The sequence below is a fragment of the Orbicella faveolata genome, unplaced genomic scaffold (genome assembly GCF_042242905.1).
Source record: "Orbicella faveolata isolate gen_17 unplaced genomic scaffold, um_ofav_v1 contig_46, whole genome shotgun sequence".
In the NCBI taxonomy this organism is placed as follows: Eukaryota; Metazoa; Cnidaria; class Anthozoa; order Scleractinia; family Merulinidae; genus Orbicella; species Orbicella faveolata.
The window spans coordinates 13,165,268-13,184,553 of record NW_028301576.1 but is presented as its reverse complement, the minus strand read 5'-3'; the positions used below and the strand labels follow the sequence as shown (position 1 = coordinate 13,184,553).

The 19,286-nt window shown below is 39.0% G+C and overlaps 2 protein-coding genes across 2 annotated transcripts; one reads left to right on the top strand and one right to left on the bottom strand.

The window, feature by feature from the left end:
* Positions 1–188: 188 nt before the first annotated feature.
* LOC149098487 (uncharacterized) lies at positions 189–6,108 on the top strand. Its single transcript, XM_089278572.1, has 6 exons — positions 189–709; positions 1,312–1,406; positions 3,440–3,596; positions 4,867–4,930; positions 5,271–5,647; positions 5,896–6,108. The coding sequence occupies exons 1-6, from the start codon at positions 269–271 to the stop codon at positions 6,106–6,108; spliced, it is 1,347 nt and encodes a 448-aa protein (XP_089134698.1). The 5' UTR covers positions 189–268.
* A 2,230-nt stretch (positions 6,109–8,338) lies between these two features.
* On the bottom strand, positions 8,339–14,024 carry LOC149098486 (uncharacterized). Its single transcript, XM_089278414.1, has 4 exons — positions 13,836–14,024; positions 13,422–13,485; positions 12,296–12,745; positions 8,339–9,064 (listed from the first exon to the last, which is right to left on the bottom strand). The coding sequence occupies exons 1-4, from the start codon at positions 13,935–13,937 to the stop codon at positions 8,967–8,969; spliced, it is 714 nt and encodes a 237-aa protein (XP_089134540.1). The 5' UTR covers positions 13,938–14,024; the 3' UTR covers positions 8,339–8,966.
* Between the last annotated feature and the right edge of the window lie 5,262 nt (positions 14,025–19,286).

Below are 19,286 nucleotides of genomic sequence, written 5' to 3'. Positions count from 1 at the left end.
AGAAACATAAAAAAGCATCTGGTTATAAATAAATAAAAGTACTTATTATGATACCTATTTTTATTCTATGATACTGTTTTTAACTAATAGCAAGTTAATAATATTTACTATTTAGTGCAGCATAATACGTTTTACTGACAAACTGGACTACGTAAAAAGCGATAAAACTATTGGTTAATTCAACTTAATTCCTGTATGATGTTACCTTAAATAAACACAGTGAGCATTGCAAGAAGAAGGAAAAAGTTAGTCATAATTTTGTAGGGAAATGGCTCTAAAGGTTTTTCTCGGTCTCTTTGTTACGTTAAGCGTCACAGTGGGTGTACGTTTACAATATCAAACCGATTGTGTTAAGATTATAAAAGATAATAAGTTTCCATTTGGGTTTTTTCCCGAAGGTCTAGAGCGTGAAGAGTCTGTTTGGGAAAATGTAGTTCGTAAAATCGCAAATGTCACAAATAATTGCCTTAAGGCTATTAAGGAGGACAAACGTCCTTGCGATCATGGGCCAAGGATGAAAATCACGTTCCCGGTCATCTCTCAGAATCCCACAATTCCACTGAAAGTGCTACCAAGACCTTACTTAGCTACGAAGGAAAACCCGACCAACGCTGCAAGCCAAATTTTAAGCGCTTGTGCTCAAATATGGAAGCTGTTTGTTTTTTCCTTGATGGCGGCTACAATATCGGGAATCATAATCTGGTTTCTGGTAAGTATTAATAAAAGCCTTTATGTTATCATTATTTCACGCAAAACGGGGCAAAAGGCCGAGAAACCAAGGGTTCTAATTTGTCCATCTAAGAACTCAGACGGAGTCAACTTTCGATCGTGTAAGTCACATTCGTATTTCTATATTTATATCGCTATTCTCATTAAAAACGGTGTTCTCATGGCAAAATAATGGTAGGTGCGGTGACGCGAAGCTGCTGCCCAGCGGGTTAAAATCGATCTTGTAGCATTTAGGTATTGCCAGCTGATGAGCACTCGACAATCGACAGGTTTTTTACTTCGTGAAGAACAGCGGGAGGGGGTTTTTAAAATGGGTCCAGGCTTGGCAAACGCGCCACTTGATGGGTGTATTAGTGCGTGATGAGCTATGGATGTGCGTTCGCTAAATATATAATTACACTGGTCATTAAGCTCTAATTAAATATTTAACTAAGTTAATCTAATTAACGCATTAGTGGAAGTTAGGTAGTTACTTAATCAGTTATTCAGTCAAAATTAGTCGGTCAGTTGGTAGGTTGGTTACAGTTAGTTTGAACATTTAGCACACCGAAGTAACATTAAAATTATGTGCCTCTCTTGTAGGATCACAGAGCAAACTCCGGGAATTTTCCACAGTCATTTTGGCGAGGGACTCTAGAAGGTTTGTGGTGGGCAATAGTTACCATGACAACAGTGGGGTAAGGATTTACATACATCTTTAATTATCCTGAAAAAACTATTTAGTTATGAATATGTACATAAAGAGAATTCCGATGATTTTAAGGATAAGAAGAGAGGAAGACATCGTTTGTCGTTAGGAGTCAAAGCAGGCTCTCTGACAAAAGGAAATTTCAAGCGGTAAACAGCGGACGACAAAAACGGGAAAAACCCAACGCGATATTTAATTCTCTAACTTATTAAATTAAAACCGTCTGTTATTGAATTTCTAGCTTTGTTATTGGTTCTCGGATATTTATTAGTTTGTCACAAGAAGTAGACCTTTTTAGAAAATTTACATTATTTGCGAAATTTGAAATGGCTAACTGAAAATGGGTAAATGTAAGGAGTATTTGTTGTGCAACAGAAGGAAAAATATCACAATTAACTAGCTGCTAATTAATACACGTAGTTTGAAACTAAAAAATACGGAATATGCTTGTAAATGTTTGTCTTATCAGAACTGAATGAACGAAAGCTGTAGCCATGGCACGATTGACGGAATGAACCGACAAACTATCCTTGTTTCACTCCGCGATCACTTCAGATCTTCATGCTAGACTTAAACGTCTAGTTGTGACTTACTAAAATATAGACATCGCTGGAGGAGACTATTACATTAGAAAGACTTGCTTTCCTCTGGTGTTCATTCAGGGGCGTAGCTAGGGGGGGCTAGGGGTGCCCGTGACTGCCCCCTTTTGTAAGCCTTTTTTTAAGTAATCAACCTACAACAGGTGAGCGTAAGTACCCTCACTTTGGCACAGTGTGACCTCCCCCCCTTTAAAAATCCTGGCTACGCCCCCGTCATTAAAAAAATCTTATAATGAACAGCGTGTCACAAATTTTGGGCTGCTTGTTCATAAAACCGTTGTAAAAAACATTTATGCCAATCGCGATGGTTTGACGCAACATTAAAACAGAAAAACAGGGAGTAGCACAATTACTATCTCCTCGCCTCGTTGGTTATTTATCACTCGTATCTAACGCACGCCCATGGATAAGGCATTTTTTCCCCCCGTTCTGTCTTCCGGGAGCGATAATAGCGTTACTTTAATTCGCAAACAACAGAAAATGATGCCCTGCAAACTGTCTAAATTGTGCAATTTATGCGAGAGGTCATCGTTTCCATTAGATTAAATTTTTGATCATTTGTTTAGGTTTGACATCTTAAGTTTTGACAGCTTTCTGACCTGTTTCAGCAGAGTTTATCCATTAATCAAAATACAAGAAAAGCGACATTGAAATTGATGTAACGACACTATGGATTTACGCGTACGACGCCTACACGCGTCTTCTTTGTTATTATTGTTCGTCACATTTTACTGAAACCATTAGTAACATGCCAAAAAGGGGAAAACTAAAAGCAGGTTTTTTTTCGAGCGACGGAGTACATTTGTATATCGGGTTCAAAACATGAGTTCCTTTTCTACCCGCGTTTATTTCTTTAAGGTCGTTTAGTTATGAGTTTTAACGGTACATCAGCATCACTCATCTGAACAGGAGAATGTGCCGTTTACGTTATAAAGAGAGATGCTCAAACCACGTGGACTCAAAAGTCAACTGATCTCACCCATTAAACTAACTTGAGATGATGAGGTAAATACCTCATCTAATTCATCATTCAATTTAATTCATAATTCAATTGTTCGTTAATTCATTCATTTATTAGCCCCGAGCCCATATTGTGATCAATCAATCAATCAGTCAATCATAGATTCGTTCCATTGTTTGTTCTTTTCGTTGATTCATCCATTCGCCTGTTTATTACTCCATTCGTTCATCCACTGATTTATTCACTCCAAACTTTTGTTTAATCAATCAATCATATAATTGCTCATTGTTTGTACTGTACTTTTAGTTGATTTATTCCTTCAATCTCTTACTCCCTTCCTTCCTTCATTCCTTCATTCATTTATTCATATATCTGTTTGATCGTTCTTCGTTCGTTCATTCATTGCTGACAGTTACCAAAGTTTTAAAGGTACGGCTTCTCAAACATCACTTTTTTCGGTAGCTATGGTGACAAGACGCCGAAGTCATTCCTGGGGCGAGTTTACGCTTCACTCTGGATGTTTACTGGAATGTTGCTGACGACATCCTTTACTGCCCAGATCGCCTCCGTCATCACAGCTGATGGTCTCCGCCCCTTGGATGAGGAATTTGGTTACAACGTATGAAACCATTTTAAGCCTGGTTTTAACTTGACGCTTTGAATTTTTAAGGCCCAATTAATTCGGCTCAAAATTTGACATACTGTATTTTATCGCCTGTGCCATAAATTCAAACTAGAAAACGAAAATCTGTAACTACTATATGGACCGAGAAGACGAGACTAGCAAGATACTTATTATATCTCTACTGTGTATCTGTCCTTTCAAGTCACACCGAACGGCTTTAAATGTGCTACGTACGTTAATATTTTAAGGAATCGAAACGTTTTACACTTTTGTTTGTCAGTCGGAACGTTGAGAAAGGTTGATGATAAATCACGAGACATTATAATGACAAAAACAGTCCAAATTTTTGCTGGCCATTCAATAGAATATGGCCGCTTAATTGACAAATCACAAGAGCAAACATGAATTAATAAATAAGATGAAGAAAACAATGCGCGCTCAGATCCAATGTTGGCAAACTGCAGGTAAAAAAAAATGTAAAATGTAAATCTTGTGAAGGTGAATTAATCAACATGACACGAGCATGGGACAAAGAAAAATTCTGAGTCCCCGACAGGAATCGAAACCCATGACCTCCCGAACACCGGCCGGGCGCTCTATCCACTGAGCTACGAGAACTCATGGAGAGCAAGGTCATTTAACTGAGTTTATGTATGACAGGTGTCCTGCGTACTGCTAGGATCAATGCTATCGAAGTCATCGTGAGTAGTGATAAGTTAATAAAGATGGTAAATTTTAAGCTCCGTAATGAAATGTGAAGGTGAATTAATCAACATGACACGAGCATGGTGGTCATGTACTTAGCTATAAAAGCACTAAGCTTAGCTAGTTTACAGGCATGCCACTGAAACAAAGAAAATAAATATTTCAAATAAACGTAACATAGTTAAAAATCCCAACTGGCAGGAGGCAGACCAGTTGGCTATTTACAAAACGTGACCGAGGATTTGAACTCGGAACTACCGAGAAACAAATCCCGCTAGTGGCAGGGTGGAGGCCTTGAGCCAGGGACCTCCGGATTACAACACCAGCGCCCTAAACCACTGGGCCACGCTCCCTCCTTCGTTTATATGTGAGTACGTGACACTGATACTGAATGCACAAACCGAGAGTGAGCGTATTGTAGTTTTTTTGTGCGTTCTCAAATTCTGGTTGTGTTTGCTGTGTAGTACATGGTCGGGCTTTTCATAATCGTGGACATGGTTCCAGGATTTTGGGTTGGCGATATCAGTTGTTTAACAAATCTTTTAATTGAATATTTCAGATCGGCGTGCCTTATGGAAGCAAGGAATTTTTCGCAAATCAACGCGAGGGAGCTAACTTGATAGGTATATGCTGAATATTCCGTTAGGTTTCAATTTTTATCTTTTACCTTCGCACGTTAATCAAGCCCAACAGAATTAATTTGAATCTTCTAACTATAATTTCATTTTATCAGTCTCCCTTAGCATCACTACGATTTGTGATGGCGCAAGTAGTCAGCTTACCTACACATCCATCTATCTACTCATTCGTCAACCAATCGACCAACCCAAGCACCTTCACATCCAACAACCCCTCCCCCCCCCCCAAAAAAAAAAAATCCAGTCACCTCAGTCATATAGTAGGAGATTCATAACCCTATGTTAAATTTCTACTATTAAAATTCTATTCTATTTTTATTCGTAGAATATTCTGCAGAGAAAGATCTATTTCAGAGTCTTCAGGACGGGAAGATTGACAAAGCGTGGCTGTTTTCCTGCAAGGAAAATGGGACAAAACGAGAATTCAAGATCGTCAAAGTTCTGGATGTCTTGCCTATCATCGGAGCGGAAATTCCACGCAGAGCAAAAAGGTGGAGACTACATTCGAAATTTAATAAATGTTTGGGACAATGGGCAGAAAATAAGACAAAGGAACAGAAGAAGAAGGAGGAGAAGGAGGAGAAGGATGAGGATGAGGACGAGGACGAGGACGAGGACGAGGACGAAGAGGAGTCCTTGTTAAATGAGCTGGCATCTAACATCCTGGACGAGACAGACTCGGAAAGCAAAAACGTGGAACAGGTCAGACAGATTTTCTCACCCTAACATTTGATTCGCCCTTCAAGCACACATGCACTTACAAATCGCCATAACATTTGCATTTAAAGAAGGGCCTTCGTCAACTTTTTCATAATTCGAACTGCAGTTACAATCCAACGACGACCTTCCTTACTAGACGTGGTAACCTTCGTACTAAACTGATGACAGTCGTACTGCTCAGTGAATTAGCAGAATGAGTTGTTTACTCGCGAACCTTATTTCTACCATAGAATCGCTGCGTTGAAAATTACAGTCACGGCAAATACCGTGATGTCACAGGAACCACACCTTCACATATGGGACTTACTGACATCCTGCTTTGCATCTCCGCTGGTCTTCTTGTCATCCTCTTGGCGGCAGGAGCACTGTGGAATGCTGTCTTAAAAACAAAACATGCAAGAGTGCTTCCAGGTTTGTATTTTCTCGCGGTGCCCCTTGTTTAAGAAAATTTGGTAACCCACTGAGCTAAATCTTTTTAGTAGCCTCGGAGCAGGCTACCAAACGCCGCGACACGAGCAAACCAGGAGCTGCAAGAGACGAGAGATCCCCCTCCCCCGATATTAAGCCCTCCCCTCCCTCTCTCCCCCAATACTAATCCGACCTAAAAAAATCCTTTTGGACAAATGAAAAGCCATGATTTGTAGTTGGAATTTTGTGACTGATTTTTAATTTCAACAATATTTAAATACATGGGAATTCAGTTTTTGGAATCACCTCAGGGAAAGGAAATCGTTTCTAATATTCAGAAGGTTCTTAGAATCGAGGATAAATTTGTCTTATCTTTTTTGGCAAGTGGAGCAGACAATTACTTTAAATAATCGCGACGTTGGAGAACTGTAGGGCTCAAAACGCCGGGCCTCCACGTTCATAAAAGTAGAGGCTAATTTAAGACAAGAACTGGGATGATGTCTTTACCTTTCAGAGAACAATGTTGACATCGAAAAAGCTAGCAGTGAGTATACCAAGAACTGCAAGCGACGACTTTCCCTCTGAACTAATGCTGTTGAACGAGAATAATCTGCAACAGCTGTTCCATCAATATCAAGCTTCCTACAGGACCTGCAGTAGTTCCTGTAACTAATTGTGTTTTAGCAGCAACTAATTAACGATGAGCCATCATTTGGCAATCACGCAGGTAATTAAAGATAAGTCGCGCAGTCACGCAACGCCTTTTGCAATGAAAGGAAATTTGCGCGACGATATAAATTACGTATAAGAAGAAGACCAGTTACTAGATGGTAGGCTAATAGAACTTCATCTGGGAAGACTGGGTTATTCAGGAACGCGCTCATGTAGACCGGAACTGACCTATTTCGCAGGTAAAGAAACCTAAAAGTAGACCGGTCCGTAAAAATGGCGTGACATAGGCTTAGTATGGGATCTGCACGCTCCTAGTGATGGGCTCCTGATTTTTCTGTTTTCCTCGTTTAAGACACTGTTTATTTCCGATTTATCAAAACCCTGACGTAGTAGATCTAGGCCACCTCGAATTTTTTTTTTTCGCATTTTCATGCTTTTTCCATTTTCAGAACAAACTAATGAAGTAGTTGGTAACCTCTCTAAGTCGATTTATCAACCCGAGTACCGGGAGCCAGTATTGAGTCACTATGAAGGATAATTATCAGGAAGTGAGCTGTTCCTCTTCAAGGAGACCCGGGGCCCGTTCCTCGAAAGTCCCGGAAACTTTTCAGGCCCGTAAAGCCATTTTTAATTTCTCTGTATCTAGAAACTGAGAGGTTTATACGCCTGAAACTTCTTGTGTGAAAAGAACCTCTGTTGATATCAAGAATATGTGAATAAAATGGCGCTGTAATCATAAGGTTTGAGATTTTGCTCCGGCTTTTCGAGACCTTCGAGAAACGCGCCCCAGGATTTCTTTCATTTAAGCCACAAGATATATATAGGATAGTTTGATTTGTAATGGTAATGCCAAAATGTTCAAAAGGGTTTGAAAAGCCTACACATTTGGAAGTATTCGTAACTATCAAAACACAACAATCACAAATTAAAACTGCTATAGACCTTTTCCACTCGCACGATAATGCGCGAACTAATTCCAGTAGTTCTCATCCCTCCATACAAGCCCCGGTCATTATCAGTTGTTTTTGTTGTTGTTGTTGTTGTTGTTTTAGGGGGGAGGTGGTTTGAAACAAATGGCAAATTCCACAGGATGGAGATGCATTTTAAGCGGATCAAATGCACCCAAGTGAAAGAAGGCAAACTTCCCACCCCCGCACCGCTCAAAATTTAATAGAACAGAATGAAGAAGTGTCATTCATCAAGTGTGTTTATCCTCCCATTTGTCACAATATGGTGTAGGCATTTCCTTGACAATGCTACATGATAGTAGCTTTTGATTTTCTTATCTTGTTTTATTCAATTATTGCCTTGGTTTTTATTGTCATTATCATTTTATTTTGACAGGCGCAGTAAATAAGTGTACAATATAATGCACTTTAATGATTAACCTAAGACTATACAAGAAATAAATACTTATATAAATACGTGCCATTGAGGAAATAAAGACGCAACAAACAGAAACTGTGAGATATTCGTTATTAAGATGATCAGCCATATTTTGTACATCATTTAAGTCATTTGTAATGAACACTTTTTACAATTTATTGGCGTTACTTTTATTTTATTTTATTTTATTATTTTTTTTTTTAGGTATTTTAAGCCATCTTTACTGGGTTTGATTATTCGCAGCTTTGGGCGTTCTCTTCTAAAAATCGTTAAATCCAAAGCAGCTTATTCAAGATGGTGCGAAATTTATGATATGTAGTAATCTGGTTGGGAATTAGCAGTGTAGCCTTAATAATTCGAAGATGAATCCGAGCATTTCTCCACCTCTTAGTAACAGGTCCTCGTAATCATTAGACATTAGAATACCCTCACGTCAAGATCGGCTTGGATGCCTTAAAGGTGCTAAGTCACTGTTTGGTCATGTTGAAAACTTCAGCCTAAATGTTTCATGGTTAATCTTCATCCATAACCATCCTTGTTCCTTTATGGTTCATTTTTATCTCTTTGGCGCTTTTCTACTTTAGCAAAATACTACTTTTAGGTTTTCTTGAATTTAAAAGTAATCTTGTACGTGGCCAAAATAACTCAAAATGACGAGACTGAGCTCATTTAAATACGATAAATCTCGGAGCATTTATGAAGTATAGAGAGACTTCCAATCCCCCATCCCCTTAACGCTCGTGTTAAGCTATATAGTGCTAAACTTATTCTCTAAATTTGTTTCGTTATCAACGTGACGGTCGTCACCGTAGGCCAAGATTATGTGACGAGATGTTCATTTCTCTCTTTCATGCTCCCTTGCCAATATCACGCTCATTTCTATCGGTTCCTCTGTTGCATTTTTCCCGAAACTCGCTCTGGTTTCAACATAACCTGAGAAAAAATATAATCTTATATCAGACTGCGCCAGGAATCACTGTATTATAGATCATGCTATCAAAAAGTGTACGTTCTTTTCCCAAGCGAAAACATGCGCATTTATTGGCTAGCTCATACCGCTATGACACCTCAACTTATTTCCGGCCAAATGGCTGTGAAAACGCCGCATTGAAAATGTGTTCCAGGGTATTAAGAAATCACTGTTAGCCGCCAATAGCTGACGATGATGCACACAAACAGAATAATAAAAAATTGTTGGATAATGTTTCGTGATATCCAGAATAATCAAGGTCGACGTAAGTTTCTTCACTGACGGCAAGCAACACAAAGCGCGCGAACTTGACATGATTACCCTTAGAAATCATGCACCGCGGTCATATAATTACCCGTGACCTTAAGTGTTCTTAACATGATTATTGTATAATCTGCAGCCAGATGACGTCACAGGTGCTGATTTCGAAAATTCACTGTACCCTTTCGGACAATCAGAAAAGAGATAGTGAATTCAATGTGTAATAATGTGATGAAGCAAAGCTATAGCAAATTCTCGAACGTGATTGGCTATCAGCAGCCCGATTTGACCATTAGTTGGACAGTGTACGCGTCATGGTTGTAATTGGACAGTACGCGTCATTTTGCCCGCGCTGTTGCGGTGCACTTTGTTGAGTGAGCTGCTGTGTTTTTCAGCATTCATAACGACGTTTAATCGTTCAGCGATCAATGGCCATCAATCGATGGTTGGTTCGTTTCTTGAACTTTGTCATAGTTTTGATTAATTGGTAACAGTACATCGTGTCGTCCAATTCAGTCTGTAATCATACTCGTGATTAACAAACCGGACGACCGCTAAGCGGGAGTCCGATTTTGTTTATCACTCGTATGATTACAGACCGAATTGGATTCCACTGTCCTTGTTTCGTTCACGAAAGAACGTGCGTTATTTTGAGCCGGCGCTTGTTTAGATACATGTATGTATGAATCATCGCTGTTAACGTATTTGCATATTCTATCAGTCTTTCGCAATCAGCGTCCTTGTAACGGTTACCGTAGATTTAAGCTTTCGTTCCGTTTTGCTGTAACTCTCTTGAGCCACCGGGTAAGTGTTAGCAATCAGGCGTCGAACTGCTCATGTTTCTTTTGTTTAGTTTCATGTTACGTTTGGTCACGCCTTTGTATATATTTCTAGCTTCGACTGATACTTTGATAACGGTGAATTGTACAGCGAGCGAAACACCTTTATTTACTCTCGGCAATGTTTATAGCACAAGTGCTAGTGGGGCCGAGCAAACAACTGAAACAAATATTTCAACATAAACATAACATTGTTAAAAATCCCAACTGGCCGTAGCCAAACCAGTTAGCTATTTACAAGCGGGGCCCAGGATTTGAACTCGGGGCTACCGAGAAACAAATTCAGGTACATGTAGTGGTCAGGGTGAGACTCGAACCCGGGACCGCTGGATTGCGAGTTCGACACGCTGACCACTCGGCCACGCTGCCTCCTGATACTCAGATCCAGTCCACTCTGCGTCGGAGGAATTTGAAAACGGAGTTTTAACCGGTGGTGTAAAGTAAAATGCCGCTTAACTTTTTTTCCTGTTTTATTATTAATTATTTAATTGTAGGCAGTAAAGCATGTGAATGAAATACTGCTGTTGTTGTTTTTTCTTGTTTAAGGTATCAGTATACCCCAAAATTGACCATTTTTCAGAAAAATTGCATGTTTCTTTACTTTTCAGATAGATCTTATTGGGATCTTTCTTTCAAAAAAAATTTCTATGAGAAAAGATTGATTCTAAAACTTTTCTTTGCATTAATTAACTCTAACTGATAACTGTCAACGGGTTGTCACGAGAAGTACATTAAAAAGTTGCGAGACAGATTACCGCGTAGTACGATTGTCAAAAGTTTGCGTTTGGTATAGTAGTCGACGAGCTGTTCTGAGTGTTCTCCGTGCATAGACTGTTGATTTGAGCTTAATATATCGTCGAAGAAACGCAAAAGTTCGTGTCCATTTGTAAGTGCGAAGAAGGCACCACAAAGGAAAAGGCCAGGGCGGAAATGTTTCAAAAACATTCGATCACAATTGGGCTGATGCGTTAGCTGGCTAGCGACAAAAGTTCCTTCTTCAAGCAGTAGAGGTTGCTCGCACTGGACGAGGAAGGCATTTGACATCCTCTAAGCATTATTTCCTTGGCGCTTTTGCCGTTCGAAGCGGTAATGGTACCATCTCAACTCAATCGGTATCTCGTGGGTTTGCTTTACGTTGTTTACGAGTGCGCTCTATCGTTACCTACGGCTTCTCTAACCTAAGGCGTTTTAAAATTTGAAAAGAAGAAACGGAAACAAAAACTATTTTCTTACTAACCTGGGCGCACGAGCGGTGGAATTCAGATCTTGCACAAGGATATTTGTCGCCAGAAGCAAGATTTGAGCCCTCTTTGTAATTGAAACGAACTCGGTATTGGTAAAGTATGATGAGCCTTCACTTCATTGATCAACGCGTCATTATTTTCACACGTTTTGTGCAATTATCTCATTACACCAGAAGAGCGCCCCAAAGTATTTTCCTTCGTATCACGAAACAAAATTTCAGCGAGTGAAGCACACCTTTTGAGTTTGTTTTTGGCGAGGTTTCAACGTTTTTCGCAGAAATTTGGAGGGACCGTTGCCTGATAATCAGGCAAATGAACGGTGTCGAGGAATTTTTAGTTTTTGTTTCTTTCAAAAGTTATGACCATTTTAGGGAAGAGAACACATGTTTTGTAAACTCTCAAACTTTAACTGCGTGTCAAAAACAAACCAGACAAGTAATAAAAATTTCCCGACATCGCTTTTTAAGAAAAAAGTGCCAAGAAGACATAGCGATGTTGATCGCGTCCTCTCGTTCAAATCTGACCGGAAACGAACTTGATAAGTGAACCTCTGTACTTTGTGAAATAGGGCGCTATATTCGGAAAACCTAACTTTTTTAAAATAAATATTTAAAAATATATACTTTACTAGGGTTTGCGTCAAACGTCCGACCTCAAAGCAGCGCCAACGAATCATTTGGGGTATACTGATACCTTAAACATGTTTAACTTCATTAAGTCAAACTATTTGTTTTGTCAGTGCTCTCTCATAAGCTGCGCCTTTGAATGTAGCACCATCCAAAATGCTTTTCCCTGAATATATTTGCCGTGATAACTGGTTACAAGTTTATTTAACTATGACACAGTGTACCTTCAACAGTTTTCCCTTGTTTACGTGACCTGGTCACATCCCATACACTGCCAACAATCAAAGTTGCCGTTAGCAGGCCCAAAGATGCGTACAAAATAATGGCGGTCAAATCCCGGTGCTGGGAACTTTTCATCTGACTGCGTTCTCGCATCTCAATGTTGCAGTCCTCCTCTTCATAGAATTCTAATTCATCATCGTCGTCAATGTCTGTCAGTGGATTGATTTCGGGATGTTTTTCTATCTTCTCCCTCACACATTTCACCAAGTCGTCTTTTGTTGCAGATCTTTTTTTGATCACCTTCATACTGATTCCGACGATGTGAGGCTTCAGTGCTTCCAGAATCTGCTTATTGTCGGCGTCGTGATCGGCAACACAGGTGTAAAGGACAATACTGTGCAAGCCTTTTCCAGTTTGCAAGTGGGTTTTCAGATCTTTCAAGGAAGCCATCTCTAGGGAAATTCGTTAATAGAGTAAAGAGTATGAAACAATTTCCTCGTTTGGTTCCCAATATTCTCTCTTACGTCAATGCTCAAAAGGAAGTTCCCGGATGTTTTCGACGAATTTTTAGTCAAGTTAGAATATCTAATTTTCAGCCTGCTAGCTAACAGATTACAATTAGGCCCCCGTCACGCCGGAGAGATTTGAAACGGTTAGACTACGGTTAGGCCTTCCTCCCACGCTAATACGTTACGAGAACGGGGCTTTTCGAAAAGGCTCTTCAAACCAGAGTAATTTGAAAACACTGGCTTTGCGTTTTAGTGTGGAAGGAAACATTTTGAAAGCGGAGCTGGGATGGCGTGATGTCATTTCCCTGACCGAGTTGTCTTAAAACATAAGTCCAAAATGACCGGTGATTGCTGCGTCTTCATATTTTTCCGGCGTAGTGTGGACGACGCCTTTTAGAATGATATTATGATTCTGCTATTCTATAAATTTCCTTTTTTTAAAAAAAAACAAACAAAGGCATTAGATTACGCAATTCTGCGTCTTGTGGCCTAAGAACAGCACACTGAACATCAACTACGTCTTTTGTTTTGTCAGCCTATCACATTAAGCTTTTATTAGAACTAGAACTCATCATGTGGATCATAAACGACGACAAGGAAATTATTTCAGTTGAGTTACCTTTAATAGTTCCCCCTCTGAACTCCTTCGAAAAGAGATTCTTGCTGCCGACAGGCACTCCGATCTACAATACAAATAAAACTATTATGACCTCCACGCCTGGACTAGTCTTTAATGCAAAAATAAACAAATTTGTTATGTCAATATCATTTTAATCAATCGTTGAATTTTAATGAAATGGAATAAGCGAAAAAATGAAATTTAATTTGTTCGCAATCAATTGACTTCCTGCTTTCCTGGTTAAAAACATTGGCACAGTGAGGTGATAACAGCTGAGTTGGTGCATATCTATCAATTGCTAACCTAAAATGAACTATTTAGCCTTGAAATCTTTATTTTCTGGAGGCGGCTCACTGTGTCGGTGTTCAGAGAGAACTAGTTGAGTCCTAACTAGCAAATGATCAGTATATTTACAGTTCTATTGAGATATGTGTTCCGAAGCATCATTTCTCTCGCCGTCAATATAGATGAAACGTCTGCAGTGAATGTGGAGAGAGTTACCATACCAATGATCATCCAGACCGCCGCATAAATACGGGCCAGCAAAGACCTGGGTGATCTATCTCCATACCTATTGTAGGAACAAAGAAAGAAACGATAAAAATAAAGGAAATGACTGCATTTCGGTACTTGTATTGAAAATTGTGTGTCGTTCGGAAATTCCAACTCAGTTTTTTTTTCCTTCGTTAAATATATTTAGTAACGCGTTTTAATGAATGTATGTCCCTCTTCTCATCCTCTGATATTTACATAGTAGATGTTTATTTTCTTACCCTACTGTTGTCATGGTAACCACTGCCCACCAGGTTCCTTCGCAAACCCCTTGCCAAAAAGACGATGGGAACTGAAGTGGATTCCGTCGACGATCCTGCAACAGAAACAACGCCAAAAATGATCAATTAAACAGGTTTTTTCCAATAAAATAAAAATAAAAAACGGTTTAAAAGAACTTATTATAAGTCACAAAAAAAAAAAAAAAAAATTTAAGGCCTTAGAATGTCACCAGAAGTTGCTGAAGCAAAGCATTATTAATAAAGTCACTAAAATTTTATTTGCGACTGATACAGTCGTGTGGACATGAAATACCATATCAAACTGGAATTTAAGAGCAATTAATTTATATTTGTGGAGGTGGAAAATTGGGGGAACATGGCGAAAACCCTCAGAGAAAGCAACAAAAAATTCAACAGAAGCATTACGATGTGCTGGCCGACCAGAACATGTGTCCCGCTAACTGGGAATTACATGAAGTGCAGAAGTGCACTGTCAGTAACACACCAAAAGTTCAATGAAAGTTCTAAACGTTACGAGGTCAAGCGCAGGCTTTAATTTGACATTAATATGAAGACATGATTCATCATCGCAGTTATGCACACAACTTAAGCAGTTGTGAAATTAAACCTTGAAAAAAAAATTCAGGCCTGAACGGGATTCGAAACCATGACCTCTGTGATACCGGTTAGTGCACTATCAACTGAGCTATCAAGCCATATGGGAGCAGGTCACATTGTCAGTTCGAAATATACCCGTAGATGAAGAAGAATGTAAATGAATATATGAAAGATCAAATATTTGAACTGCGGAGAAAGATATGAAGACATGATTGATCATCGCAGTTATGCACACAACTAAAGTAGTTGTGAAATTAATGGCCTGAAAAAAATTCAGGCCCGAACGTTCAGTTTACATACTGACCAGCTCCCAGATGGCTTGATAGCTCAGTTGGTAGAGCACTGCACCGGTATCGCAGAGGTCATGAGTTCGAGTCTCGTTCAGGCCTGTATCAAGAAAACCGGCTCAACATTGATAACAATAGGCATTGTTATAAGACCTAAGATTGGTCTTATATGGCCATTTTGAAACAATGGCAGTATAAGCTTCTAAATGCTCACAAGAGTTTTTGAAATTTCCGATTACCATACGAGTGCGAAAGTTAAACGATCAGAGAGACTGAATGGAAGAGAAATTCTCCCGAGGGGAGATGGTACTGGTGTAATCCTGTCGGTGCAAATAGTTGCGGTGGAGTGGCTGGTGGGGTGGCGGTTGCACACATGTATTTAAAAGTGAAAGTAAAAGCTGCCGACAAGTAAGGCATGTTTTTGCTTTAAAATTGCTCTAACCTGGTAAACTCAAAACGCGTGGGAGTGAAATTGAAGTTCGCATTTGGCTAGATTGCGAACAGGCTCTCTTACACTCTAAACCCATAAGATCAGTGTAGGATAAACGCGAAAATAGCCAGCGCGATAATCGAGCGGCAAAGCCGCTCACTTCGCGCTCCCGCTGTTTCCGCGTTCGACCCACGGATTGAAAAGCAGGAGGAGAGATTGCTTTCAGTCGAGCATTTGGCCAGAGGTTAAAAGCTCTTAACAGCGCTTCGAAGCTCGCGCATCTTTCCTCGCCGACCATTTGATGTCCACAGTGATTTCTAGCGGAAAGAAATCAGGGAACAAATATCCCACTAATTAAAATTACAGACGCGATGTTTTGGGTAGCGTTTCTCCGCTCTTTAATAATTTTCGCTTTACTCTCAACGTATTTTTTGTGAATCACGACTCCACCTTTCTAGCTTTTTTTACTAAAATTGAGTTGATTCAAGTGTAGCTTAATTGTTGTGCCGAAAGTTTTCCGAACAATAACGGTGATTTTGGCTTGGCTTCAGACGAAGTCCCTCAGGGGTACCAAGAACAAAAGGCTATTCATTTTTGCTCAAAGTGAGATGTTGAGCCGGAACAATAGACCATTTTTTTTTTTTTTTCACGCTTTAATTTCACCTGGGACAACTCATCCATGAATGACCAATAACCCACTCGAGAAGAACGAAATAAAGAAGTGCGAGTCTAAATATCACTTTAAAACTCATGATCCTCGAGAGTGTGTTAATGGTGCTCCTTGTTTGACTTGAGGAACTGAACGCTTGTTAAACTGAACTTTTTTTTTCAAGTGGGCACCTTTTTGTAAAGCGTCTTAATGCATTTGCCTTGCACACACGCATTTGACTGCTAGGTGTCAATCATCATGACAGCTAAACATTTGGTCCTTATTTGGATTTTTTTCGAAAACTACTTTTTTGCCGACATTTGATTCTTTGTAACAGCGTTCATAAAAGCGTTATGTCAGAACTGTTAAGCCTTACACTTAAATTTGAGCAAACATTTGCTCTTCAATAAGAAATGTGTGTTACATGTTTCCATGACCAGCACCTTATGGAACTGAGACCAAATGTGAAACAGGGGCATGCACAAAATTCAGTTTTTATGTATATCTTTTTCAATTTCATTTCCATCTTTTTAATATTTCTTAAGACAGTACGATTGGGGAATTATGCAAATTTAGATATCCTGCAATCTTATAATAAGAAAATGTACCCAGGAAAAGGATATCATCATCAAGGATTTGCTTTGTTACGCTTTCGTTTTTTTACACTCTTAAAATTAACAGAAAGGTCGGCAAACAAAATTGCCGTGATGTTGCAAAGCTGTTTAAATTACAATTTTTTTTTTCAATTCTCTGTTAATTAAAAAACTATGAGCTCGTGCAGTCAATAAAGGTCTGTTTAGAGGAGGGAGGGTTATACCCTAGCAAGGGGGTTAACCCTAGCTGGAGGGCAAAAGATAGCCCAGGTTTACAAGCAAAATTTCACAGATAGGGTAACCCTACAACCCGGGACAACTTAATGCGCGGTTACACTCAAAGGGCTTGGAAAAAAATTAGAAAGTTAACCCGGGTATGTGGGTTAACCCTACCTGGAGTGTTTACAAGAGAAAAGGTTAACCCGCCTGCCAGGGTAACCCTAGCGCGCAGGTAGGGTAACCCGCCCACCCGTGTAACCTTAGCTGCCTTGTAAAAACGACGATGAAAAAAAAAAAGAGGAAATGTGCGAGCGCTAAGGTAACGCGCTTGCTAAGGTAACCCTCTCTCCTTGTAAACAGGCCCTAAATAATAACGATTTACAATTTTCTACAAATGCCTAAAACTTTTCAAACTTTTTCGATGTCGATGAACTACACTTTTTCGTGCATTTCTGACGCAAGTAAAACATTAGATGACGGCAGTAAAAGTTTCAAAAAACGGTCCATAGGAGTTTTCGTGTTAACGTCCTTAATTCAGTGCAAGATTAGTATTCCTTAGCTTGGTGAAACATGATAACGTAATAACGTTTATAAGTATTCACAGAAGTATCGATCAATAGTTTAAGTTCTTTGTTTCAATTTTACTAGGAGCAAAGCAGCCTGTATACAACCGCTCGTTTTACTCATGAAAAATCGGAGGGAGGAAGCCCCTATCCGATCTTTAATTTGTTCAGCAGAGCGGGTGGCTGTACATAAGACAGAGAGTGAAGAGTGGGGATTCATTGGAGTAAAAATAATTCAACGAATAGAATCTAGGAAAAACAAAACGTGTTACTTTCGAGATTACATTACGCTTCACAGTTAACACATCTTTGAAATCAAGGGGTCAAAGTCTTCGTAACATCTTTTAAGTTTTATTCAAACATTTTCCCAATTTTAGTCAACATGATAAAATCGTTTCTTCAAAGCCATAAGGTGAAGATTGTTAGCATATACGTATTTAAAAGGAGAGTAACAAACCTCAGGCGGCTGTGTAAATACGTGTAGCGGCAAGCTATAGGTGTAACACTCAAATGAAAATGATAGACAATGTAATAAAAAGTAACCATTTTATGGTGACGAAAACTGCTGAATTTCTAAAATTATAGATTTTAAAGAGAGTGGGTTAAAAAATGGAATATTCAAACTTTTGAATTCATCAAGTTTGAGCAAAGGAAATCATAACTGCGGCCATAGTTTAAAAGATCCGAGATTGAAATTAGGATACAGGTTTCACCCATTTTCGAACGAAACGATGTATCAAACACTAGACACAGTATTTCATCAAATCGAAAAGTTCATCATCGTGTACGTCGTGTTTTAAGCATTTTCCTCGGTGTTTGGATATTTGATTATACACCGAGCCTCGTTTTTGTTATATTACGTAAAAATGTATCCCTCAAGCTTTTTTCATCATTGTAGAATTCTTCCCTCAACATCGTGTATTTATATTCAAACGTGTATTTGTACGTCGAAAGAAAGAAATAAGATAAGTATCGTTGCCAAGTGGTTATTTCATAACCATCAGAGTCCAATAAAAGCGTGATCAAGATTGCCTACTTTCTGCTATTGTGTCTTCACAGAATGTAGTAATAATTGCTTAGAAAAAACGGTAATAAATTGAAGTGTACGGACTTTATTCTCAAATTTGCATCAACTGAAGTAACGTCATTTTTGGGGAGTGGCATTGGAAATTAACATACTGATATTGTGCAATTTAAATACTTTTGGCTCTTAAGTATAGTTTTACTCGATATTTTAGAGAAAAACTTCTGATTTTGTCACTAAATTTTGCTAGTACATCTGTTTTATTTCTTATTCTGTATTTAATGTTAGGAAGGTCACTTGCTTATCAGTGTTTTATCTTATTTCGTGCTACGTACCCTCGGTAAACAAAGACCTTACTTACTTACTGCAAATAAAACGCATCTGATATTCTAAGGGACCAAAGGACTAAGAAATGCATCATTCCCGTCAAAATTATTTACATATTATCGATGATAACGGAGAAAAAGCTAATTTTATTTGGTTGTTACGAGTATCGTTAAAGAGCAGGGTTGTTTCCAGACAGAACTCAGGATCGCCGGTAACAGCAACAAACTAATTTATTTCCGTAAGGTAACTACACGAATTTACAGCACTAAGCTTCTTCAAATCTGAATCAATCAATCTCACAGAAGAAACTCTCGCCCTAATATACATGAGGCTTAAAGTTCTAGAGACTTCTATTAGGAGCTAAATTAAGTAGTTTAACACA